Source organism: Zingiber officinale, unplaced genomic scaffold (assembly GCF_018446385.1).
Source record: "Zingiber officinale cultivar Zhangliang unplaced genomic scaffold, Zo_v1.1 ctg126, whole genome shotgun sequence".
Taxonomy (NCBI): domain Eukaryota; kingdom Viridiplantae; phylum Streptophyta; class Magnoliopsida; order Zingiberales; family Zingiberaceae; genus Zingiber; species Zingiber officinale.
This window is the reverse complement of record NW_024589822.1, coordinates 34,763-61,300: the sequence shown is the minus strand read 5'-3', so window position 1 is coordinate 61,300 and position 26,538 is coordinate 34,763. Positions and strand designations below refer to the sequence as shown.

The 26,538-nt window shown below is 38.3% G+C and overlaps 1 protein-coding gene across 1 annotated transcript; it reads left to right on the top strand.

Moving 5' to 3' along the window:
* The first annotated feature begins 10,523 nt into the window (after positions 1 to 10,523).
* LOC122035911 (V-type proton ATPase 16 kDa proteolipid subunit-like) lies at positions 10,524 to 11,097 on the top strand. Its single transcript, XM_042595068.1, has 2 exons — positions 10,524 to 10,678; positions 10,774 to 11,097. Exons 1-2 carry the CDS (start codon positions 10,603 to 10,605, stop codon positions 11,061 to 11,063), a joined length of 366 nt encoding a protein of 121 aa, XP_042451002.1. The 5' UTR covers positions 10,524 to 10,602; the 3' UTR covers positions 11,064 to 11,097.
* Positions 11,098 to 26,538: the final 15,441 nt, after the last annotated feature.

Sequence of the window (26,538 nt, the reverse complement as noted above, 5' to 3'; positions counted from 1 at the left end):
TCCGTCGCTGTTTCTCTTCGCTTTGCGCTAATAAAATAGTAGAAAACGACAAGGGCCAACTCGAGAGACAAATAAGTCCTCCAACATTGAAATAATTACGACTGCACGGCGTTCGGTGAGAGTGAAGATGGTCGATGGACTGTGGGGCAAATTTGTCAGTTCGCATTGAAGTGAACGGAATTGTCTTCGCGTTCGGTAGGTTACGGTTATCCGCGAAGGGTTGAGGACGGAGCTACGGGCTACAGCGTCATGAGAACGGACGAACATAACGGCCATTGGACCAAAAAAGATTCCCGTTATATTAAATTCATTTAAATAAATCAATAAATATTCATATTTATGAATTTAAATAGATACAATTACGAGTGCCTATAATTTTAAATAAATCTCGATTTAATCTAAATTTGATTAGTGGATATAATTGGATCTTGATTATGATATAAATGTACTTAATGTCCTTCCATTCCTTTGATCTTTATTAACAGGATTTAGGAAAGGATGTCACCTTGTTATTTAAATTTCCACCTTTCGTTCCCTAATTTATTTATAGAATTTTTTAAAAAATATACTTCTGGATCACCTATCATAAATATTTACTAATTTATTCTAGTATGGACAGACTTGAGATTAGGTGTTCATATTTTTTTTATTAACAGGAGTTAGAGCATTTAATTTTGTTTTAAATTTTAGACAGCTTAAATTGTGAATAATAGATACAAATCTGTTGGGTGTAAACCCGTTATAATCTGTGTGATCGTCTCAGAAGCTCTGTTTCACGCTTCTGAGTGCGTACCAGATGTCAGATGCACAAGGACTTACAATTAAGTAGGTTTGAGCAGATAATCTCAAACTGTCGACTCTAGCGAGCCAAGCCATGCGCTGAGTAGGTGAGTTGAGGACAACGTGAGTTGTCGAGCGGCGCCAAGTTGCCGCTGAGAGTTGCTGACAAGATGTCGAGAGCTACAACACGACTTCAGAGTGGATGCCGAGTCCAGCAGAGCGTTGTCACCTTAAAATAGATTCGGCCCCTCCGCGGTACTCAGAGGATCAGGTGGACGTCTGTTTCCCAGGATAAAACGGCAGGATCACAAGCACAACCGAGCACTGGTTGTCGTGACGATCTGAACTAGATCCGAAAACTATCACTATTTCTGTTGAGCAAAAGAAGTGCACAACAGAAAGAAAAGAAACATGGGGATTCGAGGAGGAATGGAAGCACACTTGTGCTTTTCTCACACAACTCACTGGAGCTTTTCTCACAAAACTCACTGAAGCTTTTCTCGTTTCTGTGTCTTTCTTCATTCCCCTTCTCAGGTCTTATATAGACCTTTGTTTTGCTTGGCTTGCAAGCACAACAAGCCACGTTGTGGCTTGCATGCTTGCCAGCAAGCCACAACGTGGCTTGCTGTTGGCTACAACTTGCCAGCAAGCCACAACGTGGCTTGCTTGCCGCCAACAGCAAGCCAAGTTGTGGCTTGCATGCTTACCACGTGGCGTGCAAGTAAGCTGGCGACTTTGGCTTTGGCTTGCATACTAGCCAACAAGTTGCCTTACGCAGACATATCGTGTCCTGACCGGATTTTACAAGCAATGGGTTGATGTCCTCCGGACCCTGGGGTCTCACCCCCTTTGTTCCAAATCAGCTAGAAAGCCTCATTTTCTTTCGTTGTGGGACTATAACCCACAAGTCGCGTTTCCATTCAACTTTTTCCAACAAACCCCCACATGAATGAAAACAAGGATTTGTGATAGTCTTCGATAGTTGAGTCGAGTATAGGATAGGTAAGTGTTATCCTTTGAACCTTCCTTTGTAAACTCTGTTTGCTCACTGGCTAAATAGTAGACATGATGTCTTTGAACTGTTCGGTCGTTGGTGTAAGCATGGACAGATCTTACCCAAGACTCTCCCTGATATAGCTTAGGTCTTATGAGTGTGTTCGTTCTTGGCCACGAACACGCCTGGTTCTGTGATAAGCTCTCAGAATTATGCCTCCAATTCTCTTCGAAGCAGCCCCACTTCTTTCTCACATAGGTGGTCTCTCAAGAGTTACCATTTACTCTTTTTTATCATTAAAAGTCCATCGGCTTATCTTTGTCTAGTCACTGTTTCATTGGGCTCCCCCTACAGTGTGTCTAGTCAGTGCAGATTAGTTGTCCCTTTGAACCTAGTTCTTGGGATCTCCAATCAGCATAGGTTGGGTATCCTCTGCACTGATTGCTGACAACGGCATCAGGCTCATTCCCTGTGATGAGATTGCAACTAACTCTCGATTTAACCCCTTGGTTAGTGGATCCGATAGGTTATCTTTTGAATTCACATAGTCAGCAGTGATAACTCCAGTTGAGAATAGTTGTCTAATGGTATTATGTCTACGACGTATATGTCTAGACTTACCATTATACAGATGGCTCTGTGCCCGACCGATTGTTGATTGACTATCGCAATGTATGCAAATCATCGGCACAGGTTTTTGCCATCGTGGAATATCTTCTAAGAATTGTCATAGTCATTCAGCCTCTTCACCGCATTTGTCAAGAGCTACAAACTCAGATTCCATTGTGGATCTAGTTATTACGGTTTGCTTAGAAGATTTCCAGGAAATGACTGCATCAGCTAGAGTGAAGACATATCCACTTATAGACTTAGAGTCTTTTATATCAGATATCCAACTTGCATCGTTGTATCCTTCGATCACAGCAGGATATTGTGTAGTGTAGTCCATATTCACGAGTATACCTCAAGTACCTCAGTACTCTTGTTATCCCTTTCCAAAGCTCAACACCGGGATTACTCGTATATCTACTTAGTTTGCTTACTGCGTAGGCTAAGTCTGGTCGTGTACAACTCATCAAGTACATCAGACTATCAATCACTCGAGAGTACTCTATCTGAAAGATACTTTCACCTCGATTTTTTGATAGATGTTGACTCGTATCTATCGGCGTTCGTGTCAACGCAGTCTCACCCTTGGTGAATTTCTCAAGAATTTGGTCCATGTAATGGGACTGACTAAGAACAAGTCCTTCTGTCGTTCTAAGAATTTTTATTCCTAGAATCACATTAGCTAGGCTCATGTCTTTCATGTCAAATCTTGAGTTCAACATATCTTTAGTGGATTCGATTATCTTATCATTACTCCCAATGATAAGTATGTCATCTACATAGAGGCACAAGATGACATAGTCACTCTCTGTGGTTCTCATGTAGACACATTTATCACATTCATTGATCTTGAAGTCACATTCCTTCATAGCATTATCAAATGTCTTATGTCACTACTTTGGTGCTTGTTTCAAACCATATAATGACTTCACCAATTTACAGACCTTGTTTTTCTATCCTGACACAGAAAATCCCTCGGGTTGGTCCATATAGATTTCCTCTTCTAAATCCTCGTTTAGAAAGGTTGTCTTTACATTCATTTGATGTATTTCGAGATTCCATAGAGCAGCGATAGCCAACAATACTCTAATAGAAGTTATTCTAGATACCGGAGAGTATGTATCGAAGTAATCAAGGTCCTCTCGTTATCAGTATCCTTTGATTACCAATCTGGCCTTGTATTTATCGATTGTGCCATCTGATTTCATTTTCTTCTTGAAGATCCACTTGCAACCTAATGGTTTACTTCCCGGAGGAAGACCCGCGAGTTCCCAAGTGTGATTTTGCAAGATAGATTTTATCTCAGATGTAATTATCTCTCTCCAATGAGGTCCATCAGATGAGCTTACTGCTTATGAGTAACTCCGGGGCTCACTTTCCAGCTTGAAAGTGATAAAATTCGATCCGTAGGATTTTTCTACTCGAGCTTGTTTACTCCGTCTAAGCTCAACCTTAACTGGTTCATCATATTTTTCTTCGTCTTGTGTTTCATATGCCCGTTTTGAGAAGCTAGCATCCTCTCGGGTCTTAAAAGGAAATACATGCTCAAAGAACGAGGCATTTCTCGATTCGATTATCGAATTCTTGTGTATCTCCGGTATGTGTGACTCAGACACACAAAATTTATACGCAGCGCTATTTTGTGCATATCCAATAAATATGCAATCAACAGTCTTTGGTCCTATCTTAATCCTTTTCGGATCAGGTACCAGCACTTTGACAAGACACCCCCACATTCGTAAATATTTGTAGAACGGTTGTCTTCCATTCCACAACTCATAAGGACTCTTATCTATTTTCTTCCGGGGCACCTTATTTAAAAGATAATTAGCTATTAACACAGCTTCCCCCCACATGAACTCTGGCAGTCCAGAGCTTAATAGAAGAGCATTCATCATCTCCTTTAGAGTTTGATTCTTTCGCTCAACAACTCCATTTTGCTGACGAGTATAAGGAGCTTTTGTTTCGTGTCTGACCTCATGTTCAGCACACAACTCAGCGAATGGTGATACATATTCACCGCCTCGGTCACTTCGAACCACCTTAATCTTTCTATTACGCTGGTTTTCAACCTCATTTTTATAGAGAGCGAATTTCTCTATAGCTTCATCCTTACTTTTGAAAATATACACATAACAGTATTTTGTGTTATCATCTACAAAAGTGATAAATATTTATTACCACCACGTGTTGGCGTACCTTTTAGGTCGCACACATCAGTGTGGATTAGGTCAAGTGGTTTATTACTTCTTTCAATATGTTGAAAGGATGACCTTGTCATTTTTACTTCAACACAAATCTCACACTTGTGTTGTGGGTCAAGGTGGAATGTAGGTATGCTTTGCATGTTTATTAATCTACGCAATACATCGTAGTTAACATGTCTTAGTCTACCATGCCACAAACACGAAGACTCAAGTATATAAGTGGAAGAGCTTTCATTTTTATTTATCTTGGGCCTAATGGTCATTACATTGAGCTTAAACATCCCATCAGATACATAGCCCCTTCCTATAAACACTCCGTTTGTAACGACCCAAATTTCCTCATTTTGAGCTTCAGAAATAATTCAAAAATATTTAGAAATACCTTTAAAATATTCTAGAGATTTTTAGAAATTTTTAGAGTATTTTTACGTAATTTTTGGAGTTCGTTTGGTATTTTTACCAAGAGAAAGAAGTTTAAAATAAAATAAAATAAAAAAAGTATTAAGGTGGGGTTTTGAACCAAAGATCTCGGACCGAACTAGACCCTAACCAAAGTCAGCCAACCAACTGGGCTAGCAAGTATTATTTGAACAAATAAAGGAAGAGATTTATTTGAGTAATAGGAATTAGTAACAAAGAAATAAAAAGAAGGAAAAGGGGTAGCAGCCGAGAATTGAACCCGGGGCTTTTGGCTCGGTCTAAACCCAGCCAACCAACTGCTCCGCGGATGTTTTGCGAAAGAGTTGGCAGCGAAATAGTGTTAAGTTAACAGAAATACTAGAGTTATAAAAAGGAATTTAGGGCTTTCCGAAACCTAATTTTCCCCGATCCCTTCCTCTCTCGCGTGACAAAGGCAGCTCGGGCGGAAACAAGCCGCGGCTAGGGCACGATTCCGGCGGCCGGCGGGTGGCTAACTCGGGGAAGTTCTTCACCGTCGTGATCCTTACGTCGAGGAGGGACCGTAAGCACGGAGGAGTCGAAGCTTGCAATTTCCGCAAGCCCTAGAAGTTGTTTCGGTTGTAGGTTTAAGAAGAGGTAAGTTGCTCACTCACCTGCGGTAAGAGTAGCTCCGAGATTTTCTGCCCTTGTAGCTGTGAATTGAGGTTTCGGATCTTCGTGTTCATGATTTCCGAAGTTTGCTGCTGTGTCGATTTTTGAAGCTTGCTGCTAGGGATTTTTATTCCTGTTTGTTGATTCTTACATTGGTTTTCGAAAGATTCTGTAAAGAAGTTTTCTTCTTGAAGCATGCTGCCAGTTTTGGTAGATCAAGCATTTTTTTAGATCCAGCATGTTGTGTAGAACTTGCTCGACTTGAATTTACCCTTTATATTACAGTGATAGGATGTACCAATCCTATTTTTATTCCAGGAGAAGAGAATCATGCCTATAGATTGTTTTCCAGTTTTGATGATCTTTAGAGTTACTTCCTGACTTTGATTCCTTATCAACAAAACCTTTACCTTTCTTTGAGTAAATGGGGTTGCAAATATTGGTTGGCACTTCATTAACAACTTATTATCAGTTGAGGAATTAAGACTGGATCAAATTGTTGCACTGTCCTTGTGTTTAGTTGCCGTGAGTTCCAAAGAAGGAGCATGTAGGGGGTTGAGCACGTTGAGCATTCGGTTCTTTATGACTTCCTGCCGTGGCATTCAGTTTCAAATTTAGTTTGATGCATAAAGTTTCAGATCTAGTTTCGTGCATGTTTATGCTAGTATAAATGCATTCAGATTTACTGTACATTATGTTTTTATGTATGCAAATTAGGATTGACATGTCATCAGTTTTATGCCTTAGTTTGGGTGCATATGTTATAAACAGATAGTTTAGTTCTAGTTCTTAAAGTATGCAATTTTAACGTTCTACAGATTTAGTTTTTGTATAGCACCTTAGTTTGATCTTTCCTTGCCGTAATGAGTTAGAACAGCCCTTTTGAGCATATTCCTGAGCAGTTATATATATGTCATTTATTTCAGGATTTCAGAATTGTTTTCCTTTGTTTTAAATCTGTTGTAGCATGTTTGAAGAAGTTAGATATGCTTTCTTTTGATTTGTCTCTGATATAGCATGCTTATAGAAGTCAGATTTTCTTTCCTTTAATTTAATTATGTTGTAGCATGCCTATGTTCTTTTTAAGAGGTTAAGAAAAAAATATAAGAAAGATAAAGAAAAGAAAGAAAAAGGCCGAGGCCTTAAGTAGATCCCAAAGTCAATACTTTAGGGATTTTGGCACACAAGGTGCTTAAGAAAATGCCGAGGCATTATATAGAAGTATTAAAAGATAACAAGTATTTTACTTTTATCAGTGGCACTGTACTGGACTCTCTGTCCTTGGGCTGGGCTCCCATAGTCGTCCCTAGGTTTAGATAACCTAGTAGTAACGGCTCGGCCGACGGTTAGGGATGCGCGCATAGTAAGTACAGTTGCCGGGCCCAAGAAGAAGTTGATTATTATTTTAAAGTATTATAAGTATAAGTTTTGAACAAGTAAAGCAAGTTTTACATAAGTATAAAGTATTTAAAGAATAAGTCTTTAAACAAGTGAAATACGATTCAGAAGGTGTTTAGAATTCAGTAAGCTTAGTTCTTTATGCAAGCATGATAGTATAGACTTGCCTTACATGTTTAGCCTTTCAGTATGTTTCTTTACTAATAAAAGAGCATGAGTTAGTTTACTGTTCTTTGCTATTTATGAGCATGATTAGCTATACATGTTTAGTATTTCAGTTAGTATGATTCCTTTGCTATGTATGAGCATGAGTAGCTTTACATGTTAGCATTCAGTTTTAACATGTTTTTATTTATATACATGCATATCGAGATTTTGTGAGTTAGATAGCGCTTACTAAGCAAATTTTGCTTATAGACTACACTTCCTCTTACTGCAGATACAGGAAAGGAAAAGATTTAGAAGGAAGGCGACAAGGAGGTGTTCGAAGGATGTGTGATGCCAGGACTATGGAAGCCTTGGGACTAGGAAAGAAGTTTTAGTTTAGTTTTTATTGTCTTTTGCTATGTTAGGAGTATTTGAGATAGTATTTGTTATTTTGCTATGATTAGGACGTAGTAGAAGAATTGTAATATTGTGTGATGATTTCTTGTGTTGTTTTCTTTATTTTGGATTTATTATACTGCGTGGTTGATTGATATGTGTTCCAGCCGCTTGTGGCTGAGTATATATATGAGATTCTGTCGAAATTTTTCGGTAGGGTTTCCATGTGATTTTTAATCATACCGGTTAAGTAGAGTTAGTAGTTAAGTAACGGTCATCCTTAGAGAGTAGTAGTAGTAAGAAGGGTGGTCTTTACACCGTTCTTGGACAATACAACTCTGTCTAATTCAAAAACAATGCGAAAGTCATGCTTGCTCAGAAGTGATCCGGACACTAGATTCTTCCGAATCTCCGGAACATACAACACATTGTTCAGAGTGAGGTCTTTGCCCGAGGTCATCTTCAGCACCACCTTTCCTTGGCCCATGACGTCCGAGGTTGCTGAGTTCCCCATAAACAGTTTGTCTCCAGTGACTTTTTCGAAGTTGTGGAGCAGCTCTTTGTTGCAGCACATATGTTTGGTGGCTCCAGTATCAATCCACCATTGCCGAGGATTGGAACCTATTAGGTTCACCTCAGAGATCACGGCGCAGAGATCCATATCCTGTTCTTCTGCCAGGTTGGCCTCAGGCTTTTTCTTCTTTGGCCTTTTATAGTCTGAAGCCTTGTGACCCATACGATCACAATTGTAACATTTCCCTAAGAACTTCTTTTTCATGTTTTGTCCTTTGGGTTGCGTCGTGGAAGATTTTGGATGCTTCCGTTTTGAGCTTTGTCCGTGTTCAACAACATTGGCTTTTACAGTAGCCTGAGAGAACAATTTTTTTCTCTGAATTCTTGTTGTCTTCTTCTATACGAAGGCGAACAACAAGTTTCTCCAGGTTCATTTCCTTTCGTTTGTGTTTCAGATAATTCTTAAAGTCCTTCCAGCCAGTTGGTAGCTTTTCGATGATAGCTGTCACTTGGAAGGTTCGCTCAGAGTCATACCTTCTGAGTGAATTTCTTGTAAGAGTACTTGAAGCTCCTGGACTTGACTGATTACAGACTTCGAGTCACTCATCTTATAGTCCAGGAAACGATCAACAATAAACTTTTTGGCCCCAGCATCCTCCGATTTATATTTCTTGTCCAGAGATTTCTACAGTTTCTTTGTCGTTTTTATCTCACAATACACAAGATAGAGTGAGTCGGCAAGATTGTTAAGGATGTAGTTTCGACAGAGGAACTCAGAATCGTTCCATTTGTCGATCAGAAGGAGAGTGTTCACCTCATCTACACCATTAACAACCTTGGGAGTTTCCTCGATCAAGATACCTGCCAGACCTAGCGTGGTTAAGTAGAAAAATATCTTCTACTGCCACCGCTTGAAATTCACTCCTGTGAATTTTTCTGGCTTTTCCCCATGATTGATTGGCACATTCCCAATCGGGGCGGAGGAGGCCGGCACATGTTGAGCCTGTTGCATCTCAACATTTTCTGCCGCCATGGTAACAGAACGAATCTGTTTTAAGTTTTGTTGGGCGTAAACCCGTTACAATCTGTGTGATCGTCTCAGAAGCTTTGTTTCACGCTTCTGAGTGCGTACCAGATGCCAGATGCACAAGGACTTACAATTAAGTAGGTTTGAGCAGATAATCTCAAACTATCGACTCTAGTGAGCCGAGCCACGCGCCGAGTAGGTGAGTTGCGGACACCGTGAGTTGTCGAGCGGCGCCAAGTTGCCGCTAAGAGTTGCTGACAAGATGTCGGGAGCTACAACACGACTTCAGAGTGGATGCCGAGTCCAGCAGAGCGCTGTCTCCTTAAAACAGATTCGGCCCCTCCGCGGTGCTCAGAAGATCAGGTGGACGTCTGTTTCCCAGGATAAAATGGCAGGATCACGAGCACAACCGAGTACTGATTGTCGTGACGATCTGAACTAGATCCGAAAACTATCACTATTTCTATTGAGCAAAAGAAGTACACAACATGCAGAAGGGAAAGAAACATGGGGATTCAAGGAGGAATGGAAGCACACTTGTGCTTTTCTCACACAACTCACTGGAGCTTTTCTCACAAAACTCACTGAAGCTTTTCTCGTTTCTGTGTAGGGTTGTAAACAAGCCGAGCCGAGCCGAGCTTTTGGGTGTTCAAGCTTGTTTGATAAGATAACCGAGCCGAGCCGAGCCGAACTTAAAATGAACCAAGCTTTCGAAATGAGTCACTACAAGAAAATTGGGATTCTACAACACTTAAACGACAACGCTTTTTATAAAAAGCGTTGTCTATTTTGTTTTAACAACGCTTTTAGTGAAAAGCGTTGTCTATTTCATTATTTTCTTATTAATAGACAACGCTTTTCTAAAAACCGTTGTCTATTAGTGATTTTTACGGGTCAAAGACAACGCTTTGTAAAAAGCGTTGTCTATTAGACTGATTTTTAGTGTCTACGACAACGCTTTTTAAAAAGTGTTATCTATGTTTAAAATCTCATCTAATTCTTGATTAATACAAACCGTTGGATCTAAATCTTGATTAATACAAACTGTTGGATCTAGGTAAGGAGTAGAAAACCCAAACCCTTCTCCCAACTTCTATCTTTCGATCATTTTCAAGTCCCGAACCCTTCTCCCAAGTACTCCTCATCTCGCGCAGCCTTCTCCATCTAAGAGCGAGATCAGATACGAGGGCATCCTCTACAGCATCAACACCGAGGAATCCAGCATAGGCTTGTGCAACGGTATAGTTTGCTTTATGTCCAATTCCTCGCGTCTTCGCTTTTCTCCACTCCCCTTTGCGCTGTTCCTCATCAAAGGGAACATTTTTTCGAGCTTTTTTGGCTGGATTTTAGGGCTATTATCTTTGTTTGTGGCAACGGAATAAAATCTCGATCACATTTTTTCTTCGGATCTGACCTTTGCACGCCTGCCTCTTCTTCCTCCTTCGCAGGAACTAGGGTTTCGTCGAGACTCCTCCGCCACGATGTCTAGCTTCAGCGGCGACGAAACTGCCCCTTTCTTCGGATTCCTCGGCGCGGCCGCAGCCCTCGTCTTCTCCTGTAATTTCCCCCAATTTCAGCGACCTTTATCTCGGACTCCTATTCCGTTCGAATCAAAAGGTTCGTTTCTTGAAATGTTTTTCATTCTTTTGCAGGCATGGGGGCGGCGTACGGCACGGCGAAGAGCGGCGTCGGGGTGGCGTCCATGGGTGTGATGCGGCCGGAGTTCATGATGAAGTCGATAGTTCCCGTTGTCATGGCCGGAGTCCTGGGGATTTACGGTCTCATCATTGCGGTGATCATAAGCACCGGGATCAACCCCAAGGCCAAGTCGTACTACCTTTTTGATGGGTATGCCCATCTCTCTTCTGGCTTGGCTTGTGGTCTTGCAGGACTTTCAGCTGGTATGGCCATTGGCATCGTGGGAGATGCTGGAGTCAGGTAGTTGTTGTTTGAGATCCTTTCTAGATTCGATAGTGCTCTCTATTCCTCTTTTTTTTTTTTGTCTAATTATTGACTACGAATTCTCTAACCTTGTCTTCTGTTATCGCATATTTAGTCCATTTTTCCTCTGATAGTCCTTTCATAAAAGAGCAATTTATTTTTCTAGGTCATGTGTGTAAAATTTATTTACAGTCGTATTCCTATTGTGTATGTGTCTTTCATCCATTCTTTGCACTATCTATCTATATAGGAGTCCTGGAGGGATCGTGCCTTAGCTTGTTGTTGTTGTTATTGAGAGAGCTAGTTATTGACTAAAAAAATTGGAATATTTACTGAGATGCTTGTAGTTTGAGATGCTTGTAGTTTCATATGCAGATCCCACATGAATCCTTAGATCTATCGATTTCAATGATTACTACAAAATTTTCTATGTTTTAGTCACTTTGAAAGGGTAACAAACAATGTTTGTGCCCATATTTTGATTACTTACTGCGTTTAGTTTCACTACATAAAATATTGAGTCTTATTTGTGGATACAAATAGCATAGACATATATGTGCTTTATTTCTATGGAATTTACCAAAACATATACAATCAAAGGACTTTTTCTATAATTATTTTTTAATAAAAAAAAAGTGTCAGCTTTGCATTGTGCTTACAAAACCATCTTGCAAATTTAATTTTTTAAAGATGTAGAAATAATAAAAGGTCAAAAGAGCTATTTTGAACTACATGTAATTTGATGAATCAAAATGCATGTATAGGTAGTTATGTAGATAACGTGTATTGACCAACTAGACATCTGCAGTAGTAAGGTTGGAGAATATTGGTTCTTCCATTATGGTTAGATTTATCACATTGAGTTTGAACAAATGAGTTTAATGAAAATATGAAGCAAATGTGAAGTGGTTGTTACCTTAGGAGTACGTGTGAGTTGCATCTGGGATTCATGAGTAAGGTTATGGTTAGATTTATCACATTGTTATAATAGTTGTCAGTAGTTTTTTAAGTCAAATGGTTTGAGCTAATGGCCATGTATTACATTTGCAATTCTAATATCTATTTGTAGTTTATCATCTACGTGTTTGAACAAATGAATTTAATGAAAATATGAAGCCAATGTGAAGCGGTTGTTACCTTAGGAGTACGTGTGAGTTGCATCTGAGATTCATGAGTAAGGTTATGGTTAGATTTATCACATTGTTATAATAGTTGTCAGTAGTTTTTTAAGTCAAATGGTTTGAGCTAATGGCCTTGTATTACATTTGCAATTCTAATATCTATTTGTAGTTTATCAGCTACGTGTTTGAACAAATGAATTTAATGAAAATATGAAGCCAATGTGAAGCGGTTGTTACCTTAGGAGTACGTGTGAGTTGTATCTTGGATTCATGGGTACATCTTGTAAGAATAAGATAAGCATCTAAGGTTAGTATTATTTACATGGGTAGTTTATTGTTAAAGCCACAAGCTATTTGGATTAAGATCATTTGTTGTTGTGTCAGATCTTCAACCTTTTGGAGTTTGGATGAGCCAAGTTCTCCAAATTTGCTCCAAATTAAGTGTCATCTTATATTGTTTATAACCAAGTACATCAATCCACATGAATTAGGAATTATGAGTTTGATGCTTGTAAAGCTTGTTTTCACTATGGAATATAACTTCGTAAACTGTTCCAGTTAAGATCAACTTGTGGCTGGTGTTTAAAAAGTTGATTTTATTACCTGAGAAAAAGAAAATTGAAAAGTCCAATAAATTTGTATCTTCGCTGTAAATTGTATAACTAAAAAGTTGAAAACTTGGGAGAGCAAAGAACAAGCTGCATGAGATCAGTTTAATAAAGCAGTCAGATAGCTGCATGCAATTTGAAAACTATTTTACATCAAGGATCTGAAAATCTTCATTAAGATTAGTGTAAGTTTTGTTTCTTTTGGTAGAAAGTCATGATGATTGTTTTATTTCTTTTGAGAGCCATCAGTAATGCTCATATATGAACTTGAAACATATTATTGCTACTTTTGTAGGTGAATACAGGACAGTCGAGATCAGTACACTAAGGAGCGTCTGGATTCAGTAATTGATCAGTACACTAAGCGTATGGATTCAGTAACTACTGTACTATTTTGAGTAAACAAATTGTTGGCTACTTCAATATTAAGTATTAAGTATTCAGTAAACAGATTGTTGGCTAAACAGATTGTAGCTGTTCAAAACAGATTTTTTGTGCTCTTTTGTTTTATATGTGAATATCACTATATACTTTGAAACAGAATTAGTGTAAATTTTGATATTTACTAGCTTTTCATGTAATTAATATTACTTCAACGTCAGATTTCTATTATTTTTATGAGTTTGAAATCATTAACTGAGTTGATTATATGTAAAATTCGAATCTAGACATGGTAAAAGAAAAATAATAGTTTCGTAAATATAAAAATAATGATTTTTAAATATTTTTTTATATTTTTTTCTTTAAAACGACAACGCTTTTAAAGCGTTGTCTTTTCTACCAAAAACAACGATTTAAAAGCGTTGCAAAACGTTGCCTCTGCATAAAACGACAACGCTTTTAAAGCGTTGCAAAAGCATTGTCTTTGGTACAAACGACAACGTTTTAAAAGCGTTGTCGTTGAGCAGACTTTTTACAACAGTGCCTTTAACGACGCTTTTTCAGGCAAAAAGACAACGCTTTAAAGCGTTGTCTATTAGCTTTTTTCTTGTAGTGAGTGTTCAAGCTTGGCTTGGTTTATTTTTTATGAGCTTGAACTTGTTTGAAGCTTGGCTTGAGCTTGGTTCGTTTAGATGTTATCAAGCTCTCAATTCAAGCTTGGCTTGAGTTTGGTTCGAGCTTGGCTTGAGCTTGGTTCGTTTAGATGTTATCAAGCTCTTAATTCAAGCTTGGCTTGAGCTTGGTTTGAGCTTGGTTCATTTAGATGTTATCAAGCTCTTAATTCAAGTTTGTTTGATTGTTTGGAACTTTTAATTGTTTGATTGGTTATTAAGATTGATATTTTAAATTTATTTATTTTATTTTATTGTTTATTTAGCATATTGAAAAGAATTTTATTAATAAATATTGTTCATGAACATTGTTCACGAATGTTGTTCACGAACGTTAACGAGTTGAACACATATGTGTTCAAGCTTGTTTGTTTAGCTTAACGAGCTGTTCAAGCTTGTTTATTTAATTAATCTAATATATATTGAACGAACATAAACAAGCTCTTACCAAGCCGAACACCAAGCTTGTTCACGAACGCTTGGTTCATTTACAGCTCTATTTCTGTGTATTTCTTCATTCCCCTTCTTAGGTCTTATATAGACCTTTGTTTTGCTTGGCTTGCAAGCACAGCAACGTGGCTTGCTGTTGGCTGCAACTTGCCAGCAAGCCACAACGTGGCTTGCTTGTCGCCAACAGCAAGCCACGTTGTGGCTTGCATGCTTGCCAAGTGGCTTGCAAGCTTGCCACGTGTTGTGGCTTGCTTGCAAGCTTGCCACGTGGCGTGCAAGTAAGCTGGCGACTTTGACTTTGACTTGCATACTAGCCAACAAGTTGCCTTATGCAGACATATCGTGTCCTGACCGGATTTTACGAGCAATGGGTTGATGTCCTCCGGGCCCTGAAGTCTCACCCCCTTTGTTCCAAATCAGCTGAAAAGCCTCGCTTTCTTTTGTTGTGGGACTATAACCCACAAGTCGCGTTTCCATTCAACTTTTTCCAACAAAATCAAACCGTATTTTGTACTATGGAAAAGCTAGCTAATAGTGCATAACAATGCAATCGTTATTCGTTAGCCGTTTTAAAAGGGTTTTACGATATTGTTCTGATCAACCTCCATCAACTACCTTACCTATTATAACTACGACCCAAGTAGTGTAGTCACGTGGAGATGAGAAGATGCGATCACCCTTGGGATTTTTTTTTTTAAATAATATTATATATTTAACAAACCCACACTGCTACTTTAACCAATCGATTCACTATTATTCATCGTCGAAAAATTAAAATCGATCGCATATTTGGAAAGCCCTCGACTTACCTAAACTATCCATTAGTACTACTTTTACAAGAAAATATCGTGACTTAGAATGTTAAATATTGAATTTTAAAAATAAAATATGTAATAATAAACAAATGAATTAAATTGTAGAATACGAAGTGAGAACACTAAATTAAAATTAGATTGGGTTCAACTAAATTTAACGAGTAGATCCAGAAATAAGGATTACATTAGATCAACCCAAGATTGATTTGAAGTTAATTTAGTCAAGTTATGATTGTTGGAATCTCTTGTAGTGGTGCAATTTGAGTGCAAGTAGAATGACGGTATCCCACCATTTTGGCGAAGTCGAGACTAGAGTTAGATTCTATCTCTTTAAAACAAATTTGCCCAACATACGGTGCTCACGGAATACGACAATCATCTCCCAAGATACAATGAATGTATCTTGTGATAGCAGCACTGCAAATCACAAGACCTCCAAACCGAAGAAGCTTCTTAAACTCTCCAATGCAAGTATAGAATGCAATGCTTGCTTTACTTAGAAATAATTGAGTGAGTGAAATGAGAATGTGAGAGACCTTATTTATATTAAATGAAGGGGTATAAGAACCTCTTGATTCAATTAGATCTCATTCATCCATTTTGAATTGGATGATATAAATCACATCTTTTCCTAAGAGACACACTACTTGTTCATCAGATGTCACTCTTTAGAAATCAATGAATGAGATTTAGTCATCCAAAGGGCATTTAAACCTTTCAAGTTGAATGAACAAGATTTGTCAATCTTGATCTAACGATCAAGATTTAATTTCTCATTTACATTAAATTTCCAACAATCCCCCACATAAATGAAAATTAATGTATGCATGTTATCACCTAAGGAGAGTTCAATCGAAAAATTATTACATTAAGAGAGGTAGCTTGTGGCTTCAAATCTTCCGTAGTAGAGTACCATCGATTTTACTAGGCTATTTAGTGAACATGATGTCTTGAACTACTCAGTCGTTCATGTAAACCAAGACAATGGTACGTACACAATAACTTCTCTCACTTCTTTATAGTTTTCACTGTTCTATAAGTTTTAGCCATGGACAACATCTTGGATTCATAAGTATTTTATTGAAGTGGTCATCTTCATACTTATATAGGTGACCTCCTATATAGAGTATCCTATCATACTCTACTTTTTTAAGTATAGGAGTCATTAAAAGTTTATAACTTAACCTCACTACATATCGTAGGTAGCACTTTTCTATTTTAGGAATGAGAGGGGAACTGATCCAAATGCTCACGAGAACTTTCATAATTTCGTTATCCCATTAAACCAGGATCTTGAGATCTCCAATCAACAAGGTTAGTTACCACTATGAATATTTTTGTTTATAGATTTTTAATCATATTCCTCTTGATGTGCAGTATATTTATTCTCTATTTAACTTTTTGTAAATAGATCCACCAAGTTATCTTTTGATTTAACATAATCAACAAAGATAATTCCGTTAGAGATCAACTGCCTAATGGTATTGTGTCATCGACGAATATATCATAACTTACCATTATACAAACTATTTTGTGTCATTGCAATTGTCGATTGATTATCACAATATATTATCATAGTAGGTACTGATTTTTCACAACATGGGATATCTTCTAAGAGGTTTCGAACTTATTCTGCTTCTTCTGCGACTTTATCTAAAACTATAAACTCAGATTTCATAGTTGATCGAGCTATGCATGTTTGTTTCATGGATTTCCATGACATTGCTCCACCACCAATGGTAAATACATATCCACTGGTGAATTTAGAGTCTTTTATACCAGATATCAAATTTACATCACAATAGCCTTCTAGTACCGCTGGATATCTCATATAATGTAATCCATACTCTAAGGTATATCTGTTGGTGCAATTGACCTCTAGGTTTCGATGTTTGACAATATGACCAAGGGCTGACCTAAACAGGAATTGATGTTTGGGAGTGAGAAGTCTAGTCAGGACTAGATGACTAGCAAAGGTAAGTCCTAACCAAAGGTTAGACAAAGTGGAAGTCCCGGTGAGTGAAGTCGGGCCCTAGTGAGTGAAGCTAGGTGGTGGAAGTCCTGGTGAGTGAAGCCGGGCCCAAGTGAGTGAAGCTAGGTAGCGGAAGTCCTGGTGAGTGAAGCCGGGCCCAAGTGAGTGAAGCTAGGTAGCGGAAGTCCTGGTAAGTGAAGCGGGGCCCTTGTGAGTGAAGCTAGGTGGAGGAAGTCCTGGTGAGTGAAGTCAAGCCCTAGTGAGTGAAGCTAGGTGGAGAAAGTCCTGGTGAGTGAAGCCAGACAATGAAAGTCCTATTGAGTGAAGTTAGACAACCCTAGGAGATAACCCTAGGTTATACTTGAATTCTATTAATACTGTGCTAACCCAGTGTTGCAGGGAAGCTCAGCTAGGTCGACGGGATGACCAGATAGCTGACACGAAGTCCAGACAAGTCGAATGACTGATCGGACGTCTGGCAGGTAAGTGGAGATAAGTCACTGGAGGGGAGAGACTGTGAGGACGCGTTCCCGGGAAGGGAACATTAGGCGTCGATCCGACTTAGACCCATTTCGGATATCTAAGTCGAGATCGTGACTAGACTGTGTTAATACTCTAGTATTAACATTCTATTTGATTTTAAACTGTGTTAATACTCATTTTTGCATGATATATATCTTGTATTTACCTTCAGACTAACGTTTTCTTGCAGAAAGGAAGCTGTTGGAAAACAGGGTCCAAGTGCCCGGAAACAAACTTTATCCATTTCGTACGTCGACACGTGGAGTTTCGTGATTGGCTCGGCTACATCATATTCAGGGCGCCCGAAAGGATTCAGGCGCCCCAAACCTCCTATATAAGGAGGATAAAGGCTGGAGTCAAGAGACAACAACGAAAGATCTACTCCTCTGTGCTCCTGCGACACTGTGAAAGTTCTATGACAAAAGTGTTATTTATATTTCTATTTTTTTTATTTATTTTCGGTTTTTTTCGCTAATTAATTCCTATACTTAGTTTGTAATAATCTTTCGAATTATTAGTGATTGTCCATCGAAAACACCCTTGTGTGCGGACCTTAGAGTAGGAGTCGCCAAAGGCCCCGAACCAAGTAAATCGTTATATTTGCTTTGGCTTAATTATTTCCCGCTGTCTACTCTCGAATTTTTAATCGATATTCACCCCCCTCTCTATCGAATTCACGATCTAACAATATTCGGACGTGTACAGTTAGTGATATACATCAAACTGCCAACTATCCTCAAATATTTCAATTGGGAAACAAGTTCACCATAGTTCTTAGCTAAGTGCAAGCTTAAGCCCATCGGTGTTTTTATAGAGGAAAGATTATATACATTAAATGTTCTTAGTACTGTCTCAATATAATGACACTGTGAAAAGATAATTTTATCTAATGTCTTATTGATCTTAATCCTGAGTATAATGTTTGTTATACTCATATCTTTCATATCAAAGGTTTTGGTCAACATCTTCTTAGTAGTCATGGTAATATCATAATTACTACTCATGATGAGCATATCGTTTACATATGGACAAATAATAATAAACGAGTCAAGTGTGTCTTTGATATATATGTATTTATCGCACTCGTTTATTTTAAATTCATTTGACATTGTAGTTTTATCAAATTTCTCATACCACTGTTTCTGTGTTTGTTTTAGCCCATACAGTGACTTCATGAGTCTATACACCTTTTTTCTTATTTTGGAGTCACAAACCCTTCAGATTGCTCCATATATATTTCTTCTTCTAATTCACCATTTATAAAGACTATTTTCACATTCATTTGATGTATCTCAAGGTTATGTATTGCAACAATAGCAATGAGTACTCGAATGGATGTGATCCTTGTTACCGGTGAATATGTATAAAAGAAGTTAATGTATTTCTTTTGTTTGAATCCCTTTGACACTAGTCTTTCCTTATATTTTTCAATAGTTCTATCAGCCTTATATTTCTTCTGTTTGGTCACTTGGCGGTCGGTTTGAGGGAAGGTGAATTGCCTGAAAAAGAAAATAAAAACCTTTCTCATTATTTTAACTCTAATTAAAAACAACTATAATAATAAATGTAAATAACAACTTAAAGATGAGTCACCAGATTTACTTGGTTACAACCTAAGCGGTTGTTAATCCAAGGTCAATCAAAGCACTAAAAGAAAATCTCCTTCGTTGAAGGCGAAGAAGCCTCTTACACTCATTGAAAAGCTCAGACAGTTGCTACGAAATGATTACAAGAGTTGTTATCTATTTCCTAGGTCCAAGGGTCTTTTTATAGCCCCTGAAAAATCTTATCCGTGGCTTGAAGACGCCTTCCATAGGGCTTGAAGGCGCCTCCAGCGAGGTACCAAAAGATAAAGTTTTATCCTTTGCAATGGGTAAAATCAGTAGGCAGTCAGGGCGCCTTCACTGTGGAAGGCGTCTTCCATGGCCGGAAGGCGCCTTCGACCAGTTCATCGAAGGTGCCTTCCATAGGGTTGGAATGCGCCTTCGATGAACAGTACGAAGACTTCCTTCAGATGCAATTCCAGCCTTTAGAGTGAAGGTGCGGGGGCACCTTCAATTCACTTTGAAGGTGCCTCCAGCAGTACTTCCAGCCTCCTTTCGCTCTTTTACTGCTCTAATTGCCTAGGTGATCGCGACCATCCAAAATAGGGCTCACCTGGACCAATTTTTCGACCTTATCCTTGAGCAGACTTTCGCTCCGGCTTCTCGTCCCTCGGTACGTCGCTTACGTCATTCTCATCCATCGATGTACTCTTCAGCAACACCTCATCCCTCATATGCACTAAGCCCGTCGGCTCCCTTCCCCTGTCATCCTTCTTGCTACTTGCGTCTTTTGTTCGACTTCTTGTGTTCCTAAGCTCCTGCACACATAGACACAAGGGTTAAACACAACATGATCTAACTTAACCTAATTGATCACATCAAAACAACCACAGGGTTCAAACATCTTCTTTAAAATCCATTTACATCCTAAAGGCTTGATTCCAGGTGGAATATCCATCAATTCTCAAGTATGGTTTTATATAATGGAATTTATTTCACTATTGATAGTTTCTTTCCAAAAGGGAGCCTCAAGACTTGATAAGGCTTCGCTTATTGTCTTTGGTTCATTTTCCAACATATAAGTCATGAAATCAGGACTAAATGAATTTACTATTATAGCCCTCTTATTGCGTCTTGGTTCTTCATTATTTCCAAGATTACTCACAGTTTCATAAATTCTTTTATTTAAACTTTCCTCTTTCCTATCTTTGCAAGGAAAAATACCTTTAAAAAATATAGCATTCCTTGATTCAATTGTTATTCCAACATGTACATCAAGGACTACTAATTTGTGCACCAAAAATCGATATGGACTACTATTATTGGCATATCCAATAAAAATGCAATCAATTGTCTTTGGTTCTATTTTGGTATGCTTTAGCTTCGACATTTCTACCTTAGCCAAACACCTCGACACTTTCAGATATTTATAAGAAGGCTTATGACTCTTTCATAATTCATAAGGAGTTTTATCTTTCCTTTTGTGAGAAATTTTATTGAGAATATAGTTTGCCGATAAAATAACTTCCCCCATAAATTATGAGGTAAGCCCGAACTTATTAACATAGCATTCATCATTTCTTTAAGATTCGATTCTTACACTCAACAATCTTATTTGATTGAGGAGAGTAAGGAACTGTCGTTTAATGAATAATGTCATATTCTGTACAAAATTTATCAAATGGATCACCATATTCTCCTCCTTGATCACTTCAAATTCTTTTAATTCGTTGAGCAATTTGATTCTCAACTTCATTCTTATAATTTTTGAATACTTCTAAGACTTCATATTTGTCTTTCAATAGATACACATAATAGTATATAGTGCAATCATCAATGAAAATAACAAAGTAATTTTTACCTCTTATAGTTTGCACTAATTTTAAGTCACATATGTCGATATGAATTAATTCTTAAAGGGTCGTGCTTCTTTCCACTGAATGGAAAAACAACTTTGTCATTTTAGCTTCAACACATATTTAACATTTATGTGTTGGATCAATATTAAATGTTGACAATAAATTTAAATTCATAAGTAGTCACAAAATGTTATAATTTATATATCTAAGTCTAACATGCCATAAATTGGAACACTCAATCAAATAAGTAAAATTTATCGTTTTATTACCATTAAATTCATAGTGTACAACCATTATATTCATTTTAAATAGATCGTTCTCCATAAACCCTTTGCCTATAAATTGACCATTTTTTGTTAATACATATTTATTCGACTCAAAAACTAGCCTGAATATAGTTTTGACAAGAGTCGACTGATCTTGTCCGGGATCTGAGTCAGACGGACCGCGGGGTGAGGTGGATGAGATGTTGACCGAGTCGTAATGTCCCGGAGGGGAGTATGTTGAGATGACCTCTGTGTTGACCAAGTCTTCAGAAGTCCTCTGGTCAACGCTATCTACAGCCAGCGACCGGGTTCCCCCGGTCCTTGGTACCCCGAGGCTCGAGGCAGATCCAACAAACATATGAGTAACAGACTAATAATATAATATAACAATGAAATAAATAAGGGGTGAGTACGGAGACGTACCCTGGCCCAGGGGAGCGTCCTCGGATGGGACGCTGCTTGAGTTGTTGCGACCCGAAAATGTAGATGAATAAGCCGGATGAGGAGCTGGATCTAGCGGCACCTATTCGAGCATGACCTGGATTCGGAAGACGACATGCAGGCTAGGACCTCGCCGTGCCACGCCAACCGGGACATGGGATCAGCACACAAACCGGGACATGAAATCGGCACACAGGTCAGGACATGAGATCGACACGCGGGCCGGGACATAAGATCAGCACGTAGGCCGGGACACGAGATTGACACACAGACCGGGATAAGACACCGACATGCAGACCAGGACACGAGATATACACACAAACCAGGATAAGACATCGGCATGCAGACCAGGATAAAACGTGACACAAAGGTCGGGATACAACATTGACACACAGATCAGTACTCAATCGCAGCTCGAAGGTCGACACCTAATAGCGATACAAAGAGCGAAACATAGTGGCTCGATGGCCGACACCTAACAAGGGTCAGATCTGCACCGGAAGCGGCGACAATGACAGTAGAGGGGTCGGAGTCAGCTGTAGCGACGTCGAAGGGTGGCTGAATGGGCGTCGGAGAAGGTGGATAGTGGTGAGGGGACGAGGACAACTGTGGTGTGTCGAGAGGGAGAAGGGGGACGGCTCTAGGGCGGCTTCGATAAGCTGAGGTGGCTCCGACGAGCAACGAAGCCAAAGGAGACAGCTTTCTGTGCGGGAGGCGGCGGAGAAGACCTCCTTTGTTGGTGCCAGCGACGGGGGAGAAGGAGGTGATGGCGGCGGCGTGAAGAGGGAGGCGATGGCAGCGACAAGTATGTCCGTTGGCGGCGTCGCAAGGAGGAGAAGAGAAGCAGTGGGTCCGGATCTATCCAGTGATGGTGTCGCTAGGAGTGGGAGAGGAGAAGAGATGTCTGTTGGAGGAAGAAAGGGAGGGGGCAGCCTGCGGCCAGCGCCGTCGTTGACGATGACTCTGAGAGGGAAAAGGAAAGGCTGATTCCTCGATCCTGTTGGCGGCAGCGCAGCCTCTCGACGGAGGAAAAACGCTCCCCAGACGGCGGCGTGTCCAACGGTAGAAAAGAGGAAGAAGAAAGTCATGGTTGGCGTCTCAAGAAGAAGAAGGAGAGGAAGAGAGGTCCTCTTAAAACCCTACCCCATGCTTTTACCAAATTGCCCCCTCACTTTTCCACTAATCTCTCCTCTGCCCTAAACCATATCCACATCACTGACCCTGACACTAAATTCTTTTGAATGTCAGGAGCATGAAGCACGTCAATTAGTGTCGTTTCTTTGTCTGATGTCATCTTTATTACTACCTTACCACGACAAAAAGTGTTGGAAGTTACATAATTGCCCATAATTAGTTTTCTCCCATTAATTGGGGTATAAGTTCAAAACTAGGCCTTGTCAGAGCAAATGTGTCGTGTGGCACCAGTATCGGTCCACCATTGTTTTGGATTGTTCACCAAGTTGGCTTCAAATATAATGGCAGTCAGGTCTAATTCTGACATATCTATTGGTACTGATTTCTCTTTAGTCATGTGCATTTGAGTGACTTTCTTTGGAAGTCGACAGTCTTTGACCTTGTGATTCGATTTGCCATAGTTATGGCATGTTCCTTGAAACTTCTTGGCCCTCCCTTGACTCTGTCTTTTGATGGGATACTTTCTTTTTCTGCTAGTGTTTGGTTCTAGCATATTTGCCTTTGCAAATATAGACATTTTTATTGATTTTTATTGCTTGTGATTGTCTTATTCAATCCACAGTATTACAATCAGATTTTTAAGTCTCATCTCCTTTCATTTGTGCTTTAGATAATTTTTAAATTTTCTTCATGAAGGTGGAAGTTTCTCGATTATTGTGGTAACTTGAAATAACTCATTTATTATCATGCTCTCGACATGCAAATTATGTAGGATCAACTGTAACTCTTGGTTTTGAGTTGTTATAGTTTTGGAATCAATCATCTTGAAATCTAAGAATTTGTCGACGATGAATTTCTTTGATCCGACTTCTTATATTTTGTAATTCCTTTTGAGAGATTCCCATAGCTTCTTTGCAGTTGTCATTGGAATATATACATTGTATAATGTGTTATCCAAGTTATCGAGGATATAGTTTCAACATAAGAAGTCACTATATCCCCAGACATCATATGCACCCCTCTTTCCTTTATCAGTCTCGTCTTGAGATATAGAGGGGCATCTTTACGTAAGAACCTTGCAAGGTTCAACGTGATTAGGTAAAATAGCATCTTTTGTTGTCACCTCTTAAAATTCATATCTGTAAACTTCTCTGACTTCTCGTCATGCGCTGGTGGAATATGAGCCATCGATGATGAATCCATTAAGATTGCACAGAAAAAAATCATCTTAAAATTGTTGGAATCTTTTGATAATGGTGCAATATTTGTGCGGGCAGAATGACGGTATCTCATCGTTTTGGCGATCGAAGTCGAGGTTAGAGTTAGACTTTATTTCTTTAAGACGAATTTTTCCCACACACGGTGCTTACGGAGCACGACAATTGTCTCCCAAGATACAACGATTGTATCTTGCGATAGCAGTATTGCAAATCGCAAGACCTCCGAACCTAAAAAACTTCTTGAACTCTCCAATGCAAGTATGGAATGCAATACTTGCTTTTCTTAGAAGTATTTGAGTGAGTGAAATGAGGATGTGAGAAACCTTATTTATACTAAATGAAGGAGTATAATAACCTCTTGGTTCAATTAGATCTTATTCATCCATTTTGAATTGGATGATATAGATCACATCTTTTCCTAAGAGATAGACTACCTCTTCATTAGATGTCACCTTTTAAAAACCAATGAATGAGATTTAATCATTCAAAGGCACTTAAACATTTCAAGTTGAATAAACAAGATTTGTCAATCTTGATCTAACAATCAAGATTTAATTTCTCATTTACATTAAATTTCTAACAATAACTGAATCAAGTTTAAAATTTAAATGAGTTCGATCGGTTTAAAACAAATTATGATATATTCGAGGAAACCTTTTCATTCATTTTTTTCTCCCTTTTCTCCCTACGCAAGTTACAGCCCTTGTCGTGTCGTATGCTACCGCCATGCTTTCACCCATCCTCTTTTATTTTTCCCTTCCTCTTCTTACCCATTTCCTTCTTCTCTTCTCCAACGACAATAAACCTACAATGTTTTTCTCTTCTCAAGCACATAAGTTATCTTTTCTTCTTCTTTCTCTTCTTCGACAGGCATGAAATGTAGCATCAACTGTCGACCTCTTCCGGCAACAAGAGCAACCCTTGACCCTAGCATCTTCTTCCTTTTTTCGTGTTTTTTAAGATTTTGTTGGCACCGTAAGAATAGTCATGTTTTGTCTTGCACTTTTTGTGTCATTGCCGAGCTTATTGAAGTTAGTCGAGATTGCTAGCGAAGAAAGAAAAGTTGTCATCTTTTGCTTCTTCCTCCCTATCTTCTCTTCTATGTTTTTCTTAAAAGCAACGCTCTTTCTTTTATCTTTTCTAGTGAGCAACCCTTTACCAGGAGCTCATTTTCCCCTTTGTCCAACCACAACAATAATAAGAGGAGTAAGTTATTCCTTTCTCCTTTCATGTTTCATTATTTGGAGGAAAGTTATAAAGTATAAACTTTATTTTATTATGACTAGTTAGGATGGTTAAATTGGAATGGAGAATGCTAAATATCATGAGTAAGTGAGATCATTAGTGATTCTTTGACTTTAAGTCATAGATAAGTTTTGAAGATCAACGGATCATGATTTCAACTAGAATCGGGGGTAATTTTTTTGTGTTGTATTAATTTTTTTAATTTATTGAATTGACCCCCTCTGGTTGAAAATTTTGGCTATTCCACTGACCGTCCTCATGAATTAGTGAGGTTGATATATGCGTGATTGTTTGCTCCAATAATTTTGAAGTTAATTTTCAAAGAGTATAAAATACTTCTCTCAATAGGTGTATGACTTCCACCATAGTCATTATGATGGGATAAAATATTAATCATGATTTACTTATATTTTGTCATGAAGTTGGTGATACTAAACTACTTGAGACGAGCCATATCACTTTTACTCTAATATTTTATTACAATTACTCTATAATTTTTACCTAGTTGAAATAGTTGGTATTTAATATTTAAGTAATTTGACAAATGTTTAAATTAAAAATAGTTAACAACAATACAACAATAAAAATCTTTTAAATAGGAATAGAGTTAATTTTATTTAACGAAATAAAAAATAATTTATTATAATTATAATATAATTATTTTTTACAATAGATAGATGATCTTTTGATTCACCTATAATTTAAATTTTGTTTCTTTAATTATTTCTTTGAATATTTTAGCATTACATCATATATATATATATATATATATATATATATATATATATATCTTGTTACTATTTAAATAATATCTAAATATTATTAAATGTAATCATTTAGTAATTTTAAATATATTATAATAGCTTTGGTTGATATTAGACTTTTATATAATATGGAAAACATAGCTGTTTTTTTCCTTCAAATACGAAGCAAAATATTAGACTAGTTTGTAATGACTTTCAACAAATATTCATATATTCATATTTTTTTATATGAATACAAATGTAAAAGAAACAAAAATAATAATAAAAATATTTCTCATGCAGCGCGTGCCGTTTTACCAAACGTAAATAGATTGTTGCATGAATGATTCCACCTAACAACCACACACACTCGTCCTTTTGCCGCGGCCTCTAGGGTATCTTTTCGGGTAGCTTTGCGTGCGCCGGACCCAGAGAATCGCGTTCGTCAACTAGTTTTTCTTAACGGCCTGCGATCGCCCCGTTA

Bases quoted from the DNA above. Each gene is read 5' to 3' on its own strand.
- LOC122035911 (XM_042595068.1), top strand. From the start codon at position 10,603: ATGTCTAGCTTCAGCGGCGACGAAACTGCCCCTTTCTTCGGATTCCTC. The intron at 10,679-10,773 runs GTAATTTCCCCC...ATTCTTTTGCAG, and splicing joins CGCAGCCCTCGTCTTCTCCT to GCATGGGGGCGGCGTACGGC.